Consider the following 14,801-nt stretch of genomic DNA (forward strand, 5'->3'; position numbering starts at 1 on the left):
CCCTGACACCCGTACTAATCAAGAATCTATCTATCACTACCTTAAAAAATATCCATTGACTAGGCCTCCACAGCCGTCTGTGGCAAATAATTCCACAGATTCACCACCCTCTGACTAACAAAATTCCTCCTCACCTCCTTCCTAAAAGAACATCCTTTAATTCAGAATTCTCTAATTCTCATGCATTGTTTAAGTACCTACTATGGTGTAGTTGGTGTGGAGAACCAAGAGTATTATTTAGTCATGATGATTAGTGCATTCAACATTCACCCACTCTTGATATGTTGCCCTGACATTTAAACTTTAAGCAACAAAAATGTCAAAATATTTGAAATGCCAGCTCATGTATTTTAACTTCCTGTTGCTAGCCAATTGTCACAGGTGAGTAAAGTGTACTTGTAAATGTTGCAAAAAAAAGTATGAATTGACCAAAATTAGATTTATTGCATTTGAATAAATATGGGACATTTGATCTGTTGCTAAGAGGGTCAATCTCAAACACTAGAAAGACGCCACCTATTTCTAGTTCTTGCCCCATGACACAAGCAGGTCATTTTCCGCAATCCACTCTCAAAGAGGACATCAGAACCTTTCATTGCCTGCTCATTTTGAGAGAGATTTTCACCTGAACAGACTTGGTACTGGAGTTGGGCGTTTCAATGCCAGCGTGTGGAGATGGGGGCTCTGCCAGAGCACAGCCTGTGAATGTGGAGCAGAACAACACACAGCCAACCATGTCATCTCTGGGTGCCCGCTCTACCACCCACCAAATGGAGCTGTGTCAGGGCCTGGCAGACATTGACACCAACAGAGACAACAACCTGGCTGCTCAACACCCGGCGAGATCCAACTATTCCTTTAGTTTATTTATGTTTCATTCGCAAGAAGAAGACCTGAATATCAACCCATTTCTCTTTCCTCAGATGCTGCCAAACTTACTGAGTGCTTCCAGCATTCATTTTTGTTTGATAGTTAGCCATCAGCATCCATGGTAATAACTATCTGACAGCAATGCATATGGAATTAATTTAGTTTAGTTTAGAATACGGTGTGAAAACAGGCCCTTCGGCCTATTGAGTTTGTGCTGACCATCGATCACCTGTACACTGGTTCTATCCTACACACCAAGGGGCAACTTATAGAAGCCAATTAACTTGCAACCCACACCTCTTTGGAATATGGGAGGTAACTGGAGCACCCGGAGAAAACCCACGCAGTTACAGGGAGAACGTACAAACTGTGTACAGACAGCACCTGTAGTCAGGATCAAACCCAGGTCTCTGGCCCTGTGAGGCAGCAACTGTACCACTGTGCCGCCTAGAATTAGAAAATCATGAAGCAGTTTCTAACCAGTGCAATAGCATCTAGTACCGGGGACATGGTGGCAGCGATTGGTTTGCCAGGTTTGAGTCAGGGTCGACACAAAATACTGGAGTAACTCAGCGGGACAGGCAGCATATCTGGAGAGAAGGAATGGGTGACGTTTTGGGTCGAGACACTTCTTCAGACCCGAAACATCACCCATTCCTTCTCTCCAGAGATGCTGCCTGTCCCGCTGAGTTACTCCAGCATTTCGTGTCTATCTTCGGTTTAAACCAGCACCTGCAGTTCCTTCCTACACATTTGTGTCAAGTACCTGTGTCTCCAGCTCCAGTACCCTGTGCCTCAGTTCCCGCAGCTCCGCCTGTGCCTGGGCTTCACTGAACCGCACGGTCATCAGCTCATTGTGCAGCTCATTTGTTGCATTCTTCTTTGGGGATTCTTTCCACCGACTTCCAGTCCGTGCAAGGTGTTGCTAGAAACATTTCAGTGCAATGTGAGAACTACTCAAGGGCATTCAAAAAAATACGCTAAATGATCTTTTGACCTTGTGCAGTTTATACCAGAGAGCCATTGAGTGGAAACAGGCCCTTCAGCCCAACTTGCCCATGCTAACCAACATGTCCCATCTACGCTAATCCCACCTGCCTATGTTCGGCCCATATCCCTCTAAACCTTTCCTGTCCATGCATCTGCCCAAGTCTTTTAAAAGTAGTTATAGTAGTTGCCTCAACTACCTCCTCCGGCAGCTCGTTCTATAAATTCACGACCCTTCGTGTGATAAAGTTACCCCTCAGATTCCTATTTAATAAAGAGAGATGGTGGACATTGAAGGCCCTACCACGCATGGTCACACCTTGCTTACCTGCCAATGTTCGTCCAAATCCTTCACCTGTTGGTGCAACTCCTTCATCGAAGTCACTGCCTCTACCTCACGTAATTTCAGTGCCTTTAACTCCTCTTGCAACTGGGCTATGTTATTTTCATCAGGAAGACTGCTGTTCCTCTGAAATAAATCAGATAGGTGGCTTACAAAAACATAATTCTAGGCCAAAGATAACTTTATCATCCAAGATAGACACAAAATGCTGGAGTAACTCAACAAGTCTGGGCAGCATCTCTGGAGAGAAGGAATAGGTGACATTTTGGGCCAAGACCTTTCTTCAGACTGAATGTTTCATTCTAATCGCTGGGGGGAGAAACCATTTATTTGTCAACCACAATACATGACAGAAAAATCTGTAATTATCCAGCAGATCATGCAGTTCCCAGAAATAATGAAATAAAGACACAAAGTTTCTTGTTTCTACAAGAAAAATTAAAGAGCACTTAGTGAGTCGGTGGGGGCACTGCGAAACGGCTGCCCTGCCTGCAGCGTGTTAGTTTTTCTACTTTTAGATTTATTAGTGTGTCCTAATGTGTGTTTTTAATGTTTCTCTGTGTGTCTTGTGTGGGGGGTAAGGGAGAAACTGCTTTGGTCGCCTCCTCCACGGAAAGGTGACTTTTTCCATGTCGCCTCCCTCACGGCCTAACAGAGGATGTAAAAGAATATGTGTGTTATGATTGTGTTTATAAATTGTTTGGTTGTTTTGTTGTTTGTCTTTTGCACAAAAGTCCGCGAGCATTGCCACTTTCATTTCACTGCACATCTCGTATGTGTATGTGACAAATAAACTTGACTTGACTTGACTTGATTTGATCGGTGCTGCCTTTCCCGGAGACGCGCCCGGGGCTTCAGCCGCGGGCGCAGCGTGGACTCTTTCGTCGCGGAGCGGGTGAGCCCTCGCTGGGGGTCGCCGGAGGGGAGCGCCTGTTCGCTGGCCCGCGGCAGCCTGAAGCCGTTCCAGCTGGCGCGGCGTCCGGAGCCCGGGGTCCCTCGTTGGGGATCCGGGAGGAGAAGAGCTCCCGCTGACTCACTCCAGCATTTTGTGTCTATCTTTAAAAACAGATGCGATTTCACTGCAAAACAATGGCCGCTTACTTTTTATGGAATTGAAGTCAACAGCCGCACAGTTTCATTCTCACCTTTTCCATTTCCAGGACCTTGTCTTGCATCTCCTTCATTGCAGTCAGTGCCTCTGCTTCTCTCAACCGTGACTGCTCCAACTCCATCACATACTCCTCTTTCTGATGTTGCTCACTCTGTGACATGCAAAAGAAAGCAGATGACTATTTAAAAACTCAGCCTTAGAAAAGTGATGCCCAATCACTTGGACGTTGCAAAGCAGTTCAACTTTTACACTGTTTGCCCAATCATCCCAAAAGAAAACAGTGTCTGTATTAAATACTCAGCAGGTTGCCCCATGAACATTTTTTCTCTTGAAACCCTGATCATCTGCCACTGTGGCTTTCTCTCTCTAAACTGCTGGACACACAGCTTCCCTCCCTGATCCTAATTTGAGCAAGTAATCCTCGGTCCCCACTCAAGTACTGATGTCCTTCCATCACGCATCACCTTAACCTTCCAGACATGCAATAAGCATTCTCATCTCCAAACAAAGTGGGTTGCAACATCACTAAGGCAGAGGTGTTTTTTACATGCAGTTATCCAGTTAGGTATTCAATCAGGCCACAGTATCAACATGGTTGAATATCTCACTGTGTGATCTACGTGAAGGTGACAAGGGCAACATTGCCCTCTATGTATTTCTCAGGCACTCTGCAACATCTGGCACAGCTGTCCAGGCTATCTTACTCCATCAGGAACTCGCATCTACCAACCCAAATACAACTTACATATTACAACAATGCAACCTATGTGCAGGAAAGAACTGCAGATGCTGGTTTAAATCGAAAGTAGACACAAAATGTTGGAGTACCTCAGCGGGACAGGCAACATCTTTGGAGAGAAGGAATGGGTGACATTTTGGGTCGAGACCCTTCTTCAGATTGATGTTAGGGGAGGGGGCGGGGAAAAAGAAAGAATGTAGTCGGAGAGAATAGTGGGAGAATTGGGAGGGGTTGGAAAGAGAAAGCAAGGGCTATCTGAAGTTAGAGAAGTCCTAACTTGAGACAGCCTTCTCTAAGATTAGACCTCTAATGTTCAGGGGAATTAATAACCAAGCAAATTGATGTAGGACTGGCGCCACATGCAGATAATTATAATTAGGCATGTTTTTCTTTCTTTTAAAAGCTCAATAGTCAGATTCTTACAAATTGGTAAATTTATCAACGGCATTACGTGACGGGTGACGTTTCTGATCGAGACCCTTTCTCTTTTCAGAGATGCTGCCTGTCCCGCTGAGTTACTCCAGCATTTTGTGTCTATGTTCAAGAAGGAACTGCAAATGCGGGAAAATCGAATGGAGAAACTCAGCGGGTGCAGCAGCATCTATGGAGCAAAGGAAATAGGCAACGTTTCGGGCCGAAACCCTTCTTCAAGGGTCTATCTTCAATTTAAACCAGCATCAGCGGTTCCTTCCAAGACATAATTCTAATTTATCCTTGGGGACTCTTAGTCTGCCTGATGCAGCAGGTGGCGCTGTGCACCCTGACTGCTATATTATTGAAGGTAGACACAAAATGCTGGAGTAACTCAGCGGGACAGGCAGCATCTCTGGAGAGAAGGAATGGGTGACGTTTCGGGTCGAAACACTTCTTCAGAAGTTATATTATTGATGTACAACAGCCCGTAGACTCCGAGCATTGATTGGTGACATCAGTCATTGAACATGTCGTCCTGATTGTTGGACACCCAGATCTGCGCTCAAGGTCAGAGTTGGGAGACCCAAACATTGGTTGTCTGATATTGTCTGAAGAAGGGTCTCGATCCGAAACATCACCCATTCCTCTCTCCAGAGATGCTGCCTGACCCACTGAGTTACTCCAGCATTTTGTGTCTACCTTCGATTTAAACCAGCATCTGCAGTTCCTTCCTACACATTGTCTGATGAAGGGTCTCGACCCAAAACGTCACCTATTCCTTCTTTCACAAAGATGCTGTCTGGCCGCTGAGTTACTCCAGCTTTTTGTGTCTGTCTTCGGTATTGTGTGGATTTGGTTCCAGTTGTGAGCGCCCATCATGGCCATACACCTGCACGATAGTTGAATTCAGGTGGACTCTATGCTGACCTCATACATTGAACCTTAAAGCATTTACCAACAGTGCAATGTGGTTGCAGATGTTGAAGACCAGGTAAAGACAGTGAAGTCAGGTCAGGCAACAATCTGGTGAGACAACACATCCTTGACAGCTTGTTATCCCTAAAGCAACATGTCTCCGTACTGGGGCACTCAGCATTGAATAATATACTCCCTCTGTTCCATTGTGCTCATAAACTTAATGGCCCTGTCATGACAGAATGAGAATTGAGGGACAGAGGTGATGAAAGGTGACCGTCGAGGCTAAGGTAGGTACAGCTGCAAAATGTTTCCTCCTCATCTATATTTAACAAGTAGCCAATGACACCTCGCCCATTATTGAAAAACCTGGTGATGTTTCTATACGGCTTTGAATAAGTGATATCACACAGCATTAAGCTCGCTTCAGAGAGTAAATGTCAGATAAATATAGATACGCTAAAAAAAGTTTCATCCCTCAAAGTGGGTCAACTAGTGACACAAATGTCCCTGAAAACCCCATCAACTTACTTCCAGCAGTTCCAGGATATCCTCCCCACTGCAGGAATCACTTCTTATTGATGTAAACAGTGACATAAAACATTAACTGAGCAGCGCGGGGCATACAATCCATTTAGTTTACAGAGACAGGAACTGATATTTGAAAGCTGGGAAGAGATGGGACGATGGGCAAAGATGGAGATAAATCTAGGGGAAGAGAAAGGGAATGAAGTTGAGGTATTATTAAAAATGCCCAAAGCAAACATTAGGACTGCCTGCATATGAGATAATGGATGGCGATGTTTTCAAGTGAAACTCTTCGTCAGGGTAAGTTAGTAACAAATCACTAATATCTTTAATTTTATATCATCTTTTTAAATGCTAATGGGTTTGTGTAAGTAGTGAAAGTCTAGACTCGAATAGAGGCTTGGATAGAGTGGAGAGGATGTTCCCACTGGGAAAAGTCTAGGACTAGAGGTCATAGCCTCAGAATTAAAGGACGTGCCTTTAGAAGGGAGAAAGATGCATTTCTGTGAATCTGTGGAATTCTTTGCCACAGAAGACCATGGATATATTCAAGGCACAACTATATCGCTAGCCTATTGTGCGTTATCTCATTTTGCCGTACTCATTTTGGAATTGAGTACTCGATCCAGTTTATACTTCATGAGGAACAGGCTGACCCTGGAGTTGGATATATACACATATTAATGAGTGAATGAGGCTGCCAGTGGTTCTCAACATTTTCTACTTAAAGAATCCTGCAAGGCAAAGTGTCATTCCAAAGAAACCATTTCATCAAAATCAAAGGGTGGCCAAGTGTTCCAATTCAAATTTTTACCCAATTGGGAAATCAGATAATAATGAAGAGACCTTCAACTTTGAAATCAGGACTGTAGATCATAAGTGATAGGAGCAGATTTAGGTCATTCGGCCCATCAAGTCTAATACGTCATTCAATCATGGCTGATCTATCTCTCCCTCCTAACCCCATTCTCCCCATAACCCCTGACACCCGTACTAATCAAGAAATGTGATTCAGATATAGAAAAGTTACATGACAGAATTTAAACGATTAAGGAAGTGTGGCAATTTTGAAGTTGCACGTCTGGCTAAAATCTTAAGCCGCCCGATTGTTGCAAAATGTATATTTAAATAAAAAAATCTCACCCACTCCACCCAATGTGAATAAATGTTTGCTGTGACAATGGCAAATAACCGCAGATCCTGCTGTGAAATTGGTTGATATTCTCACAGCTCCTTTTTATCTGATGAGTTGCATCTTAAGCCAGCTAATGCTGAAGACCAAGAGTCCTCCTTTAACACAGCACAAGATTTGCATACAAAACAAACCAATGCTGTCCCAAAAACAAAACTGCTGGAGGATCTCATATCTGTGGGGAGAAAAGGACAGACCACGTTTCAGGTCAGCATCCTTCTTCAGAAACTGTAGCAAATCAGCTTAGTTCAGTTTAGAGATACAGCATGGAAAGAGGCCCTTCGGCCCACTGAGTCAACGCCAACCAACAATCACCCCATACACTAGTTCTATCCTACATTCTAGGGGCAATTTACGGAGGCCAATTAACCTACCTCGTCTTTGGAATGTGGGAGGAAACCAGGAAACCCAGAGAAAACTCACGCGGTCACAGGGAGAACGTGCAAACTCCACACAGACTACACCCCTGGTCAGATTCGAACCTGGGTCTCAGGCGCTTAGAGGCAGCAGCTCTACCAGGTGCACCACCGCTTCTGTCTTCATAGTCTTGGAGTGAGGCATGAAGCATCGAGAGGCAAATTCAGAAAGCATACATGTAGACCAAAAACTCCAGCCCCTGTGGCAGGTCTCCTACCCTGACCCCACCCTACCCACAGAATCCTAGCACCACACATCCACTCCAGCTCTCTTCCATTTCCTGAAGACTAAAAGGGCTATGGATGTATTTCTTGTATAATGATGGCAATATCCACTGTTATATGATGGTACGAGTGAAAGAGTTTGTTTTTCTCTACCTGGCAACTCAGTCAGATTTTGAAACAGTGAAAGTGTGGTGTTTCCAATAGTACTTTCTTGCAGGGGGATTAACAGGCCTTGAAAATCCCATCTCAGGACACAGAAACCCTCAGGTTCACCCTAATTTTGATCATCACTCTTCAGCCTTCTATAATCCAGAGACCCAGATTGTTCCTCCTACTCTGATTCTTTCAGTTCTGTTATTAGCCTTGTAAATCTTGTCTGCACCTTCTCCCTTATCTCTGCATCATTTTATTTTAATTAAGTGATCAGAACTGATCGTAATACGTGGGGTTTAACCGAGGTTTGAAGCGGGTTCAACATAAACCTGCAATTTAGTTTTCCCTCTCCAGAAATAATTTAATTTTATTTATTTTTAATATAGCCTTGCTAACTTGTGGCATAACCTTTCATGGCTGGTACATTTGCACTGGAAATTCCTTTATCCCATGATCTCAGCTGACTCACACCTTCCAAGTAATAGATGACACCTCTTCCTACCAAAATGTACCACCTCATATTGATCAGTGCTGAATCTCATCTGCCACCTAGTTCCATAGTTTGCAAGTTTATTAACGACTTCTTATAATCTGATGCTCTCCACACTTCAGTATTAACAATCATCCTCAAATTTGGCATCATTCAAAAAGTTAGAAATGTTTTACGCAACTTTGTTAAAGACCTTTTATGCAGCATAAAAACATAAGCACAAATTACTTCTTTATACACAGCCGTATGAATGCATCGAAGATAGACACAGAAAGCTAATGTAACTCAGTGGGTCAGACAGCATCTCTGGAGGAAAGGAATAGGTGACGTTTCTGGGTGGAGACCCTTCTTCAGATTATTCCCTTTCTCTGGAGATGTTGTCTGACCCGCTGAGCTACTCCAGATTTTTGTGTCTATCTTCATTGTAAACCAGCATCTGCAGTTCCTTCCTGCACCTATGTCCATCACTGGACATATCTTTAAAATTAGTAAGCAGGCCCACAGATTCAGGCCCCACAGGCCCACAGAGGCCAACAGTATTCAGGAATGAAGCAGCTCTGGCCTTTTTATTCAGGCAAACAAAAAAGAGACCAAAATGAAAACTAACACTAAATGTCTCATTGCGCAAGGCCTGTGAATTACTCAGCATGACCATCAACATCGAAAACCAACACTTACTACTCTTACTCATTACTGTTAGTAGATAAACCAAATGCATTCAGCTGATAACAATCTTATGATGCACCAGGTTAGCACATAAGAACTGCAGAGCATTAACAGAGTCGCACATTGTCAGAGCTTACATTTTCCCAATGAGACATTAAACTGAGGCCTCAATGTTTGGCACCAGATCAGATGAACACAAGTGATGGAGATTCTCCTGCAAAGAGCTGTGGACCTCTCCAAAGATTTGTGGCCAACCAATGTCCACAATACAGGTTGCCCAGCCATTTGTCCTGCAGGTGTCAGTGTCTGTGCACAAACATAGACACAAAAAGCTGGAATAACTCAGCAGGACAGGCAGCATCTCTGGAGAGAAGGAATGGGTGACGTCTCCCATTGCTTCTCTCCTTCTGTCCTGCTGAGTTACTCCAGCTTTTTGTGTCTTTCTTCAGTTTAAACCAGCATCTGCTGTTCCTTCTTACACAATTCTGTGAACAAGTTGTCTGTTCCTTTTCCTATGTATCATTGTCTCCAATGTAACTCATTGGCAAAAATGTGAATGGCAATGTCCAAATACTATTTAGTTTTGTTTAGAGATACAGAGTGGAAATAGGCTCGAGTCCGCACCGACCAATGATCTCAGCACATTAACTCTATTGAACTGTTGCCCATTAACACTATCCTACACACACTAGGGACAATTTACACTTATACCAAGCCAATTAACCTACAAACCTGTACGTCTTTAGAGTGTGGGAGTAAACCTAAGATCTCGGAGAAAACCCACGCGGTCACGGGGAGAACGTACAAACTCCGTACAGACAGCACCCGTAGTCAGGATCAAACCTTGGTTTGCTGTAAGGCAGCAACTCTACCGCTGCACCACCGTGCCACCATTTATTTATTTATTTCAAATACTTCAGAATAAATAGATTGCATTTATGAAGCAGCTAAGAAATCTAATATATTTTTATTTATTCATAAGGCTCCAGAGTTTCTTCTGCATAGAAAAACTGTTTGCTCCCAAATCGCATTGTAAACAGGTAGTATACCATAAATATCTAACCGGGTTGACTTTAAGAGCTTGCACATAATGCTCTCGACTGAAAATTGAAAATGTAGAAAAGCTCAATAAAATTGAGATCAAACTACATGAATCAATGCTCATTGTACAATTATTAAACACACACGTCACTGCTTCCAAAAGCAATCATACAATAATTTGTGAAGAATTCAGATAAATCTCCAAACTTCAGATAAAAATGGTTTTCATAGATGAACTGAACTTGGATTAAACTTGTAAACGCTACTTTCAGGCCCATATAACCACAAAGGATCATTTATGCTTTGCATTCTCCAGTAAATAGCCACTTTTAAGGCACGTTGTCAGGAGAGAAAAGCGAAACAAAAAAACAGTTGCTTATTTTTCAGTTCCATTTTAGCACCCGAAAAAGAAGACACAAGGACTACAGATGCTGGTTTACAAAAAAAAGACAATGTGCTGGAGTAACTCGGTGGGTCAGGCAGCATCTCTGGAGAACATGGATAATGGACGTTTCAGTCTGAAGGGTCAGGAATTGAAACGTCACCTATCCATGTTCTCTAGAGATGGGCCTGACCTGTGAGTAATTCCCACCCTTTGTGTGTTTTTACCAGGAAAATCAGCATCACTTGTGAGCAATAGATTTGTAATCTCAAATGCAGCAAATATTTCTAATCAAGTATTTTAAGTAGAAGGACTGCAGTCCAATGATCCACATTAGTCGCCACAGTAAGGGGGAAGATGGGTGAAATGAAACGTGCGAAGCAGTGGAGTGTATTAGTTGAAGTTATGTTAAAGGACATGGGGAGGATAACTCAGAGAGAGCAGAGCCCGGCTACACCACCCCAGAACAGATGGGGCAGAATTTAGAAACTGGCTGCGCATTTTGAAAGCCATGGCACATACCGCTCCACACTCAATGAGACATTTGGAAGAGAATGATGGCTGACCACAACAGCTTGCTGCTGGCTCATTTAACCCTTCCCTCTCCTTGAACTGGCAAATTTCTCAATGCAGATGCCACCAAGTGCTGGAATCACCCCGACACCTGTTTAACTAAACTGAGGTTGTTTGCTCACTGCAAAGTATGTCATGAAGCACAGTTAAACCGTCCCCCAGAGACCACCTGCACATCATCTACCCCCACCCAGTAGGTACTGTCCGTTAGCACACATCTCACACTGCAACACAAAGCACAAGATATCATTCTCCCTTTGCAAAGCTGGACCGGGCGGCACACTGAGCTCTATATAAACCTGCTTAAACACGCAAGGCAAAGGTTTGGCCACAGTTCAGCGCTACAGTGACATCAAGAACTCTGTTCTTGGCTTTGGTTCTCAGAAGGGCCAATTCCCAGCTGTATAAATATTGATTTCTCTAATTTCAAGTTACCTTTGCATTCCTTTCTCTCCTTCACTCCCCCACCCTCGTGGTCCTGCGAGTTTTACTGCTCGTTTCCCTTCATTATCACCTCCTCAACAACCAACGATGGACCATTGCTTGCTCCTTGACCATCAGTGCCATCTGGTTGGTTCTGCACCGTTTCATCCCTCTTCCCTGACTCTCAGTCTGAAAGGTCTCGACCCAAAACGTCACCAATTCCTTTTTCTCCAGAGATGCTGCCTGACCCGCTGAGTTACTCCAACATTTTGTGTCTATCGTCAATTTCAAACTCAACTTTTACAGGTTTGATCTGTAACAACTTTCATTAACCTTGAGGCAGTGCGTTACGTACTTCCAGGAAATGTCCGGGCAAAAAGCATCTATATAAACACCTCCAGTGCCCAAACATAATGCAAGCGATCGGCTTTTGCAAACTTATACTTAAAGCAGTCCACTTTAATTCAATCCAACCGTTGTTACTGAAAGCAGTGCATGGTATTTTTATAAGGCCAATAACCAGCTGTAACGTGCCACACACACACACACACACATAACAAAGATTAGTTTCACAGGGTTTTTGAGAGCCAGTGTCACATAGGATCATCCAGGGTACAATAGAACTCAGGATTGTTATCCTTACAAGTCCTGAAGCCATGTGTCTGACACCTGCCTTTCCTTACCCTGAGCTCCTTCAGCTCCTGAATGGTGCTGTGTGCTTGTTCTAGTTTCTCACTGGCTGTATTGAACTGTTGCTTTGCTACAGCCAGCTCTCGCTTGATGATGTAGTTCTCCTCTGCTTCCTGCGCCCTGGTTACTTGTCCCTGAAGACAGATCCATGAGGGAAAGAAAGATTAGCGACACAGATGGGCTTCCAAACCCCTGAAGAACTAATTCCACTCTTAATTTATCGTTAAAATGTTTGGAAAATAAACAGGCTTGGTCTCTTGAGTCTATTCATGGGCTGCAATGTTAACTAGACCCAGATTCTCCCTCCCCCCCCCCCCCCCGTCCTTAACTAAATTGCACACATAAAGAATTCAGAGATCAATGATCTTATGAATAGAGCCGAGCAACATAGGTGAAGAAGACACTTTGCACCTTCCTAAGTTAACCAATTTCAACTAAGATGCCAGTGCACCAGCCTCCAGTGAACGCAGGAAAGAAAGCAAGAGGGTTAAGGCTAGGTTGGTAACCAATCCTGGCTTTAACAGCTGACATCAGCTCACCATTGAGCTGGAAAAATACCAAACAAAGAGGAATCAGAAGAGAACCAGAGCTTCTAGGATCATTACCAGGCAAGAGGTCAATGCCTTCAACGTCTGTGAGTGGAAGTTGAGGGTTTTTTTTGGCAAAGATAGACACAAAATGCCGGAGTAACTCAGTGGGTCAGGCAGCATCTGTGGAGGACATGGATAGGTGACGTTTCACAGAGTGCTGGAGTAACTCAGCGGGTCAGGCAGCATCTGTGGAGAACATGGATAGGTGACGTTTCACAAAGTGCCGGAGTAACTCAGCGGGTCAGGCAGCATCTGTGGAGAACATGGATAGGTGACGTTTCACAGAGTGCTGGAGTAACTCAGCGGGTCAGGCAGCATCTGTGGAGAACATGGATAGGTGACGTTTCACAGAGTGCTGGAGTAACTCAGCGGGTCAGGCAGCATCTATGGAGGACATGGATAGGTGACGAGACGGGTCAGGATCCCTCTTCAGATTAATTGTAGGGATGGGGGTGCAGGGGGGGGGGAGGGGTAGGAGAGCTGGGACCAAGAAAATAACCAGGACAAATCAGGGGCAGCAACAGATGACGTCAGGAAGGGTGAGAGGCCATTCTGTTCCCAGCCCTGGTTAGTCCTGGTCTTTTCTTGCTTCCAGTCCCCCCACAATCAGTCTGAAGAAGGTACCCAACCCAAAGTGTCACCTATTCCTTTTCTCGAGAGATGCTGTGTGACTCGCTGAGTTACTCCATCATTTTGTGTCTTTGATTGATATAAACCAGCATCTGCAGTTCTTTTTTATTACGATATATTTTTTTGGCATCTTGGTCAGCACACAGATGTTATGGGCCAAATGGCCCGTTCTTGTCCTCTATGGTTCTACATTCTAAACATAAGGGGACATCGGAACGCCAGCCTGAAGATATTTGTGCAGATATCTCGATATGGCATGCAATGGAGTGGGGCATTAGTTGCAAGGAGAAGTTGTACAGACTTGTATTGTTTGCCCTGGAATGTCGGAGGTTGAAGGGAGACCTGATATAAGTGTCTACAATTATCAGAAGTACAGACAGCCAGAACAATCAGGGTGGTGCATTGATGCTGCTGCCTCACAGCACTAGAGACTCTGGTTTGATTCACACCTTGGGTGCTGTCTGTATGGAGGTTGCATGTTCTCTCTGCGTTTTTGTAGGTTTCTTTTGTGTGCTATGGCTGCCTTCCATATCCCAAAGACAGTTAAGTGGCCTCTGTAAAATCACACTTATTGTGTAAGGAGTGGATGGAAAAAGTGGGATAACATAGAACTAGTATAAACGGATGATCGATGGTCGGCGTGGACTCAATGGACTGCTGTATCTCTAAACTGAACCTTTTTCCAGGATGGAAATGGGAAATGGCAAAGACTAGAGGGCATTACTGTAAAGTGCGTGTAAAATATTAAAGGAGATATTGTTTTATGCACAGACCGTTGTGGGTGCCTAGAACGCATTGCCAGGGGTGGTGGTGGAGGCAGCTACGATAGAGGCATTTACATAAGCACATGGACGCGCGTGAAATGGAGGGATATGGATCATGTACAGGGAGACAAGATTATTTTATCTTGACATCAGGTTCGTCACAGACAGTATGGTCTGAAGGATCTGCTCCTGTTCTGTACAGTTTGTTCTGTGTTCTCAGTTCTATCCCAGGCTGAAAAAGTTCCATTTTAGTTAGATCAAATGTTGTCAGATGCTAATTGATCTGAAACTGAACCCACAGAATCTGTCCACTTCCTGCACTGCACTAAAGTATTCCTCAGATGGACAACGGGCACCATCCGTGGACAAAGCTTTGAAGCTCTCCTCCCCAGCATCTCATGCTTAACCACTACTTAATGACCCCGAGAAACTGGTTGTCCACTTTCAGTTAGAACACTAGTGGAAACTTTAAACTTTTATCAATCTAAACAGTGGGCGAGTGTCAATGTGGTTGGCAGTGCTGCCTCGTCCCGGAAACAGCGACCCACTTGTGGTATTCACTATTCTTTCTATGACTTGGCTGTGCTGAAATACTCTCAGTTCTCAGAATCTCAGTACCAGCAACAGTGACCTTTCTTTTCACAAAGCCACTGACCCAC

General features: G+C 44.1%; 1 protein-coding gene across 10 annotated transcripts in view; it reads right to left on the reverse strand.

Moving 5' to 3' along the window:
* LOC129714372 (EVI5-like protein) overlaps positions 1 to 14,801 on the reverse strand; it is an 88,782-nt gene that overhangs the window by 20,428 nt on the left and 53,553 nt on the right. For 8 of the 10 annotated variants that reach the window (XR_008726343.1, XM_055663928.1, XM_055663930.1 and 5 more), the window contains 4 exons: positions 12,152 to 12,292; positions 3,346 to 3,462; positions 2,186 to 2,326; positions 1,637 to 1,795 (listed from right to left, as the gene is read on the reverse strand). Coding sequence is in view for 9 of the 10 variants with exons in the window: in XM_055663928.1 (XP_055519903.1) it covers positions 1,637 to 1,795; positions 2,186 to 2,326; positions 3,346 to 3,462; positions 12,152 to 12,292 (558 nt within the window). In the remaining variant the exon portion in view is untranslated. The remainder of the gene's footprint in view (positions 1 to 1,636; positions 1,796 to 2,185; positions 2,327 to 3,345; positions 3,463 to 12,151; positions 12,293 to 14,801) is intronic. The other 2 variants (XM_055663934.1, XM_055663935.1) reach the window with 1 other exon arrangement.

The sequence above is a fragment of the Leucoraja erinacea genome, chromosome 39 (genome assembly GCF_028641065.1).
Source record: "Leucoraja erinacea ecotype New England chromosome 39, Leri_hhj_1, whole genome shotgun sequence".
In the NCBI taxonomy this organism is placed as follows: domain Eukaryota; kingdom Metazoa; phylum Chordata; class Chondrichthyes; order Rajiformes; family Rajidae; genus Leucoraja; species Leucoraja erinaceus.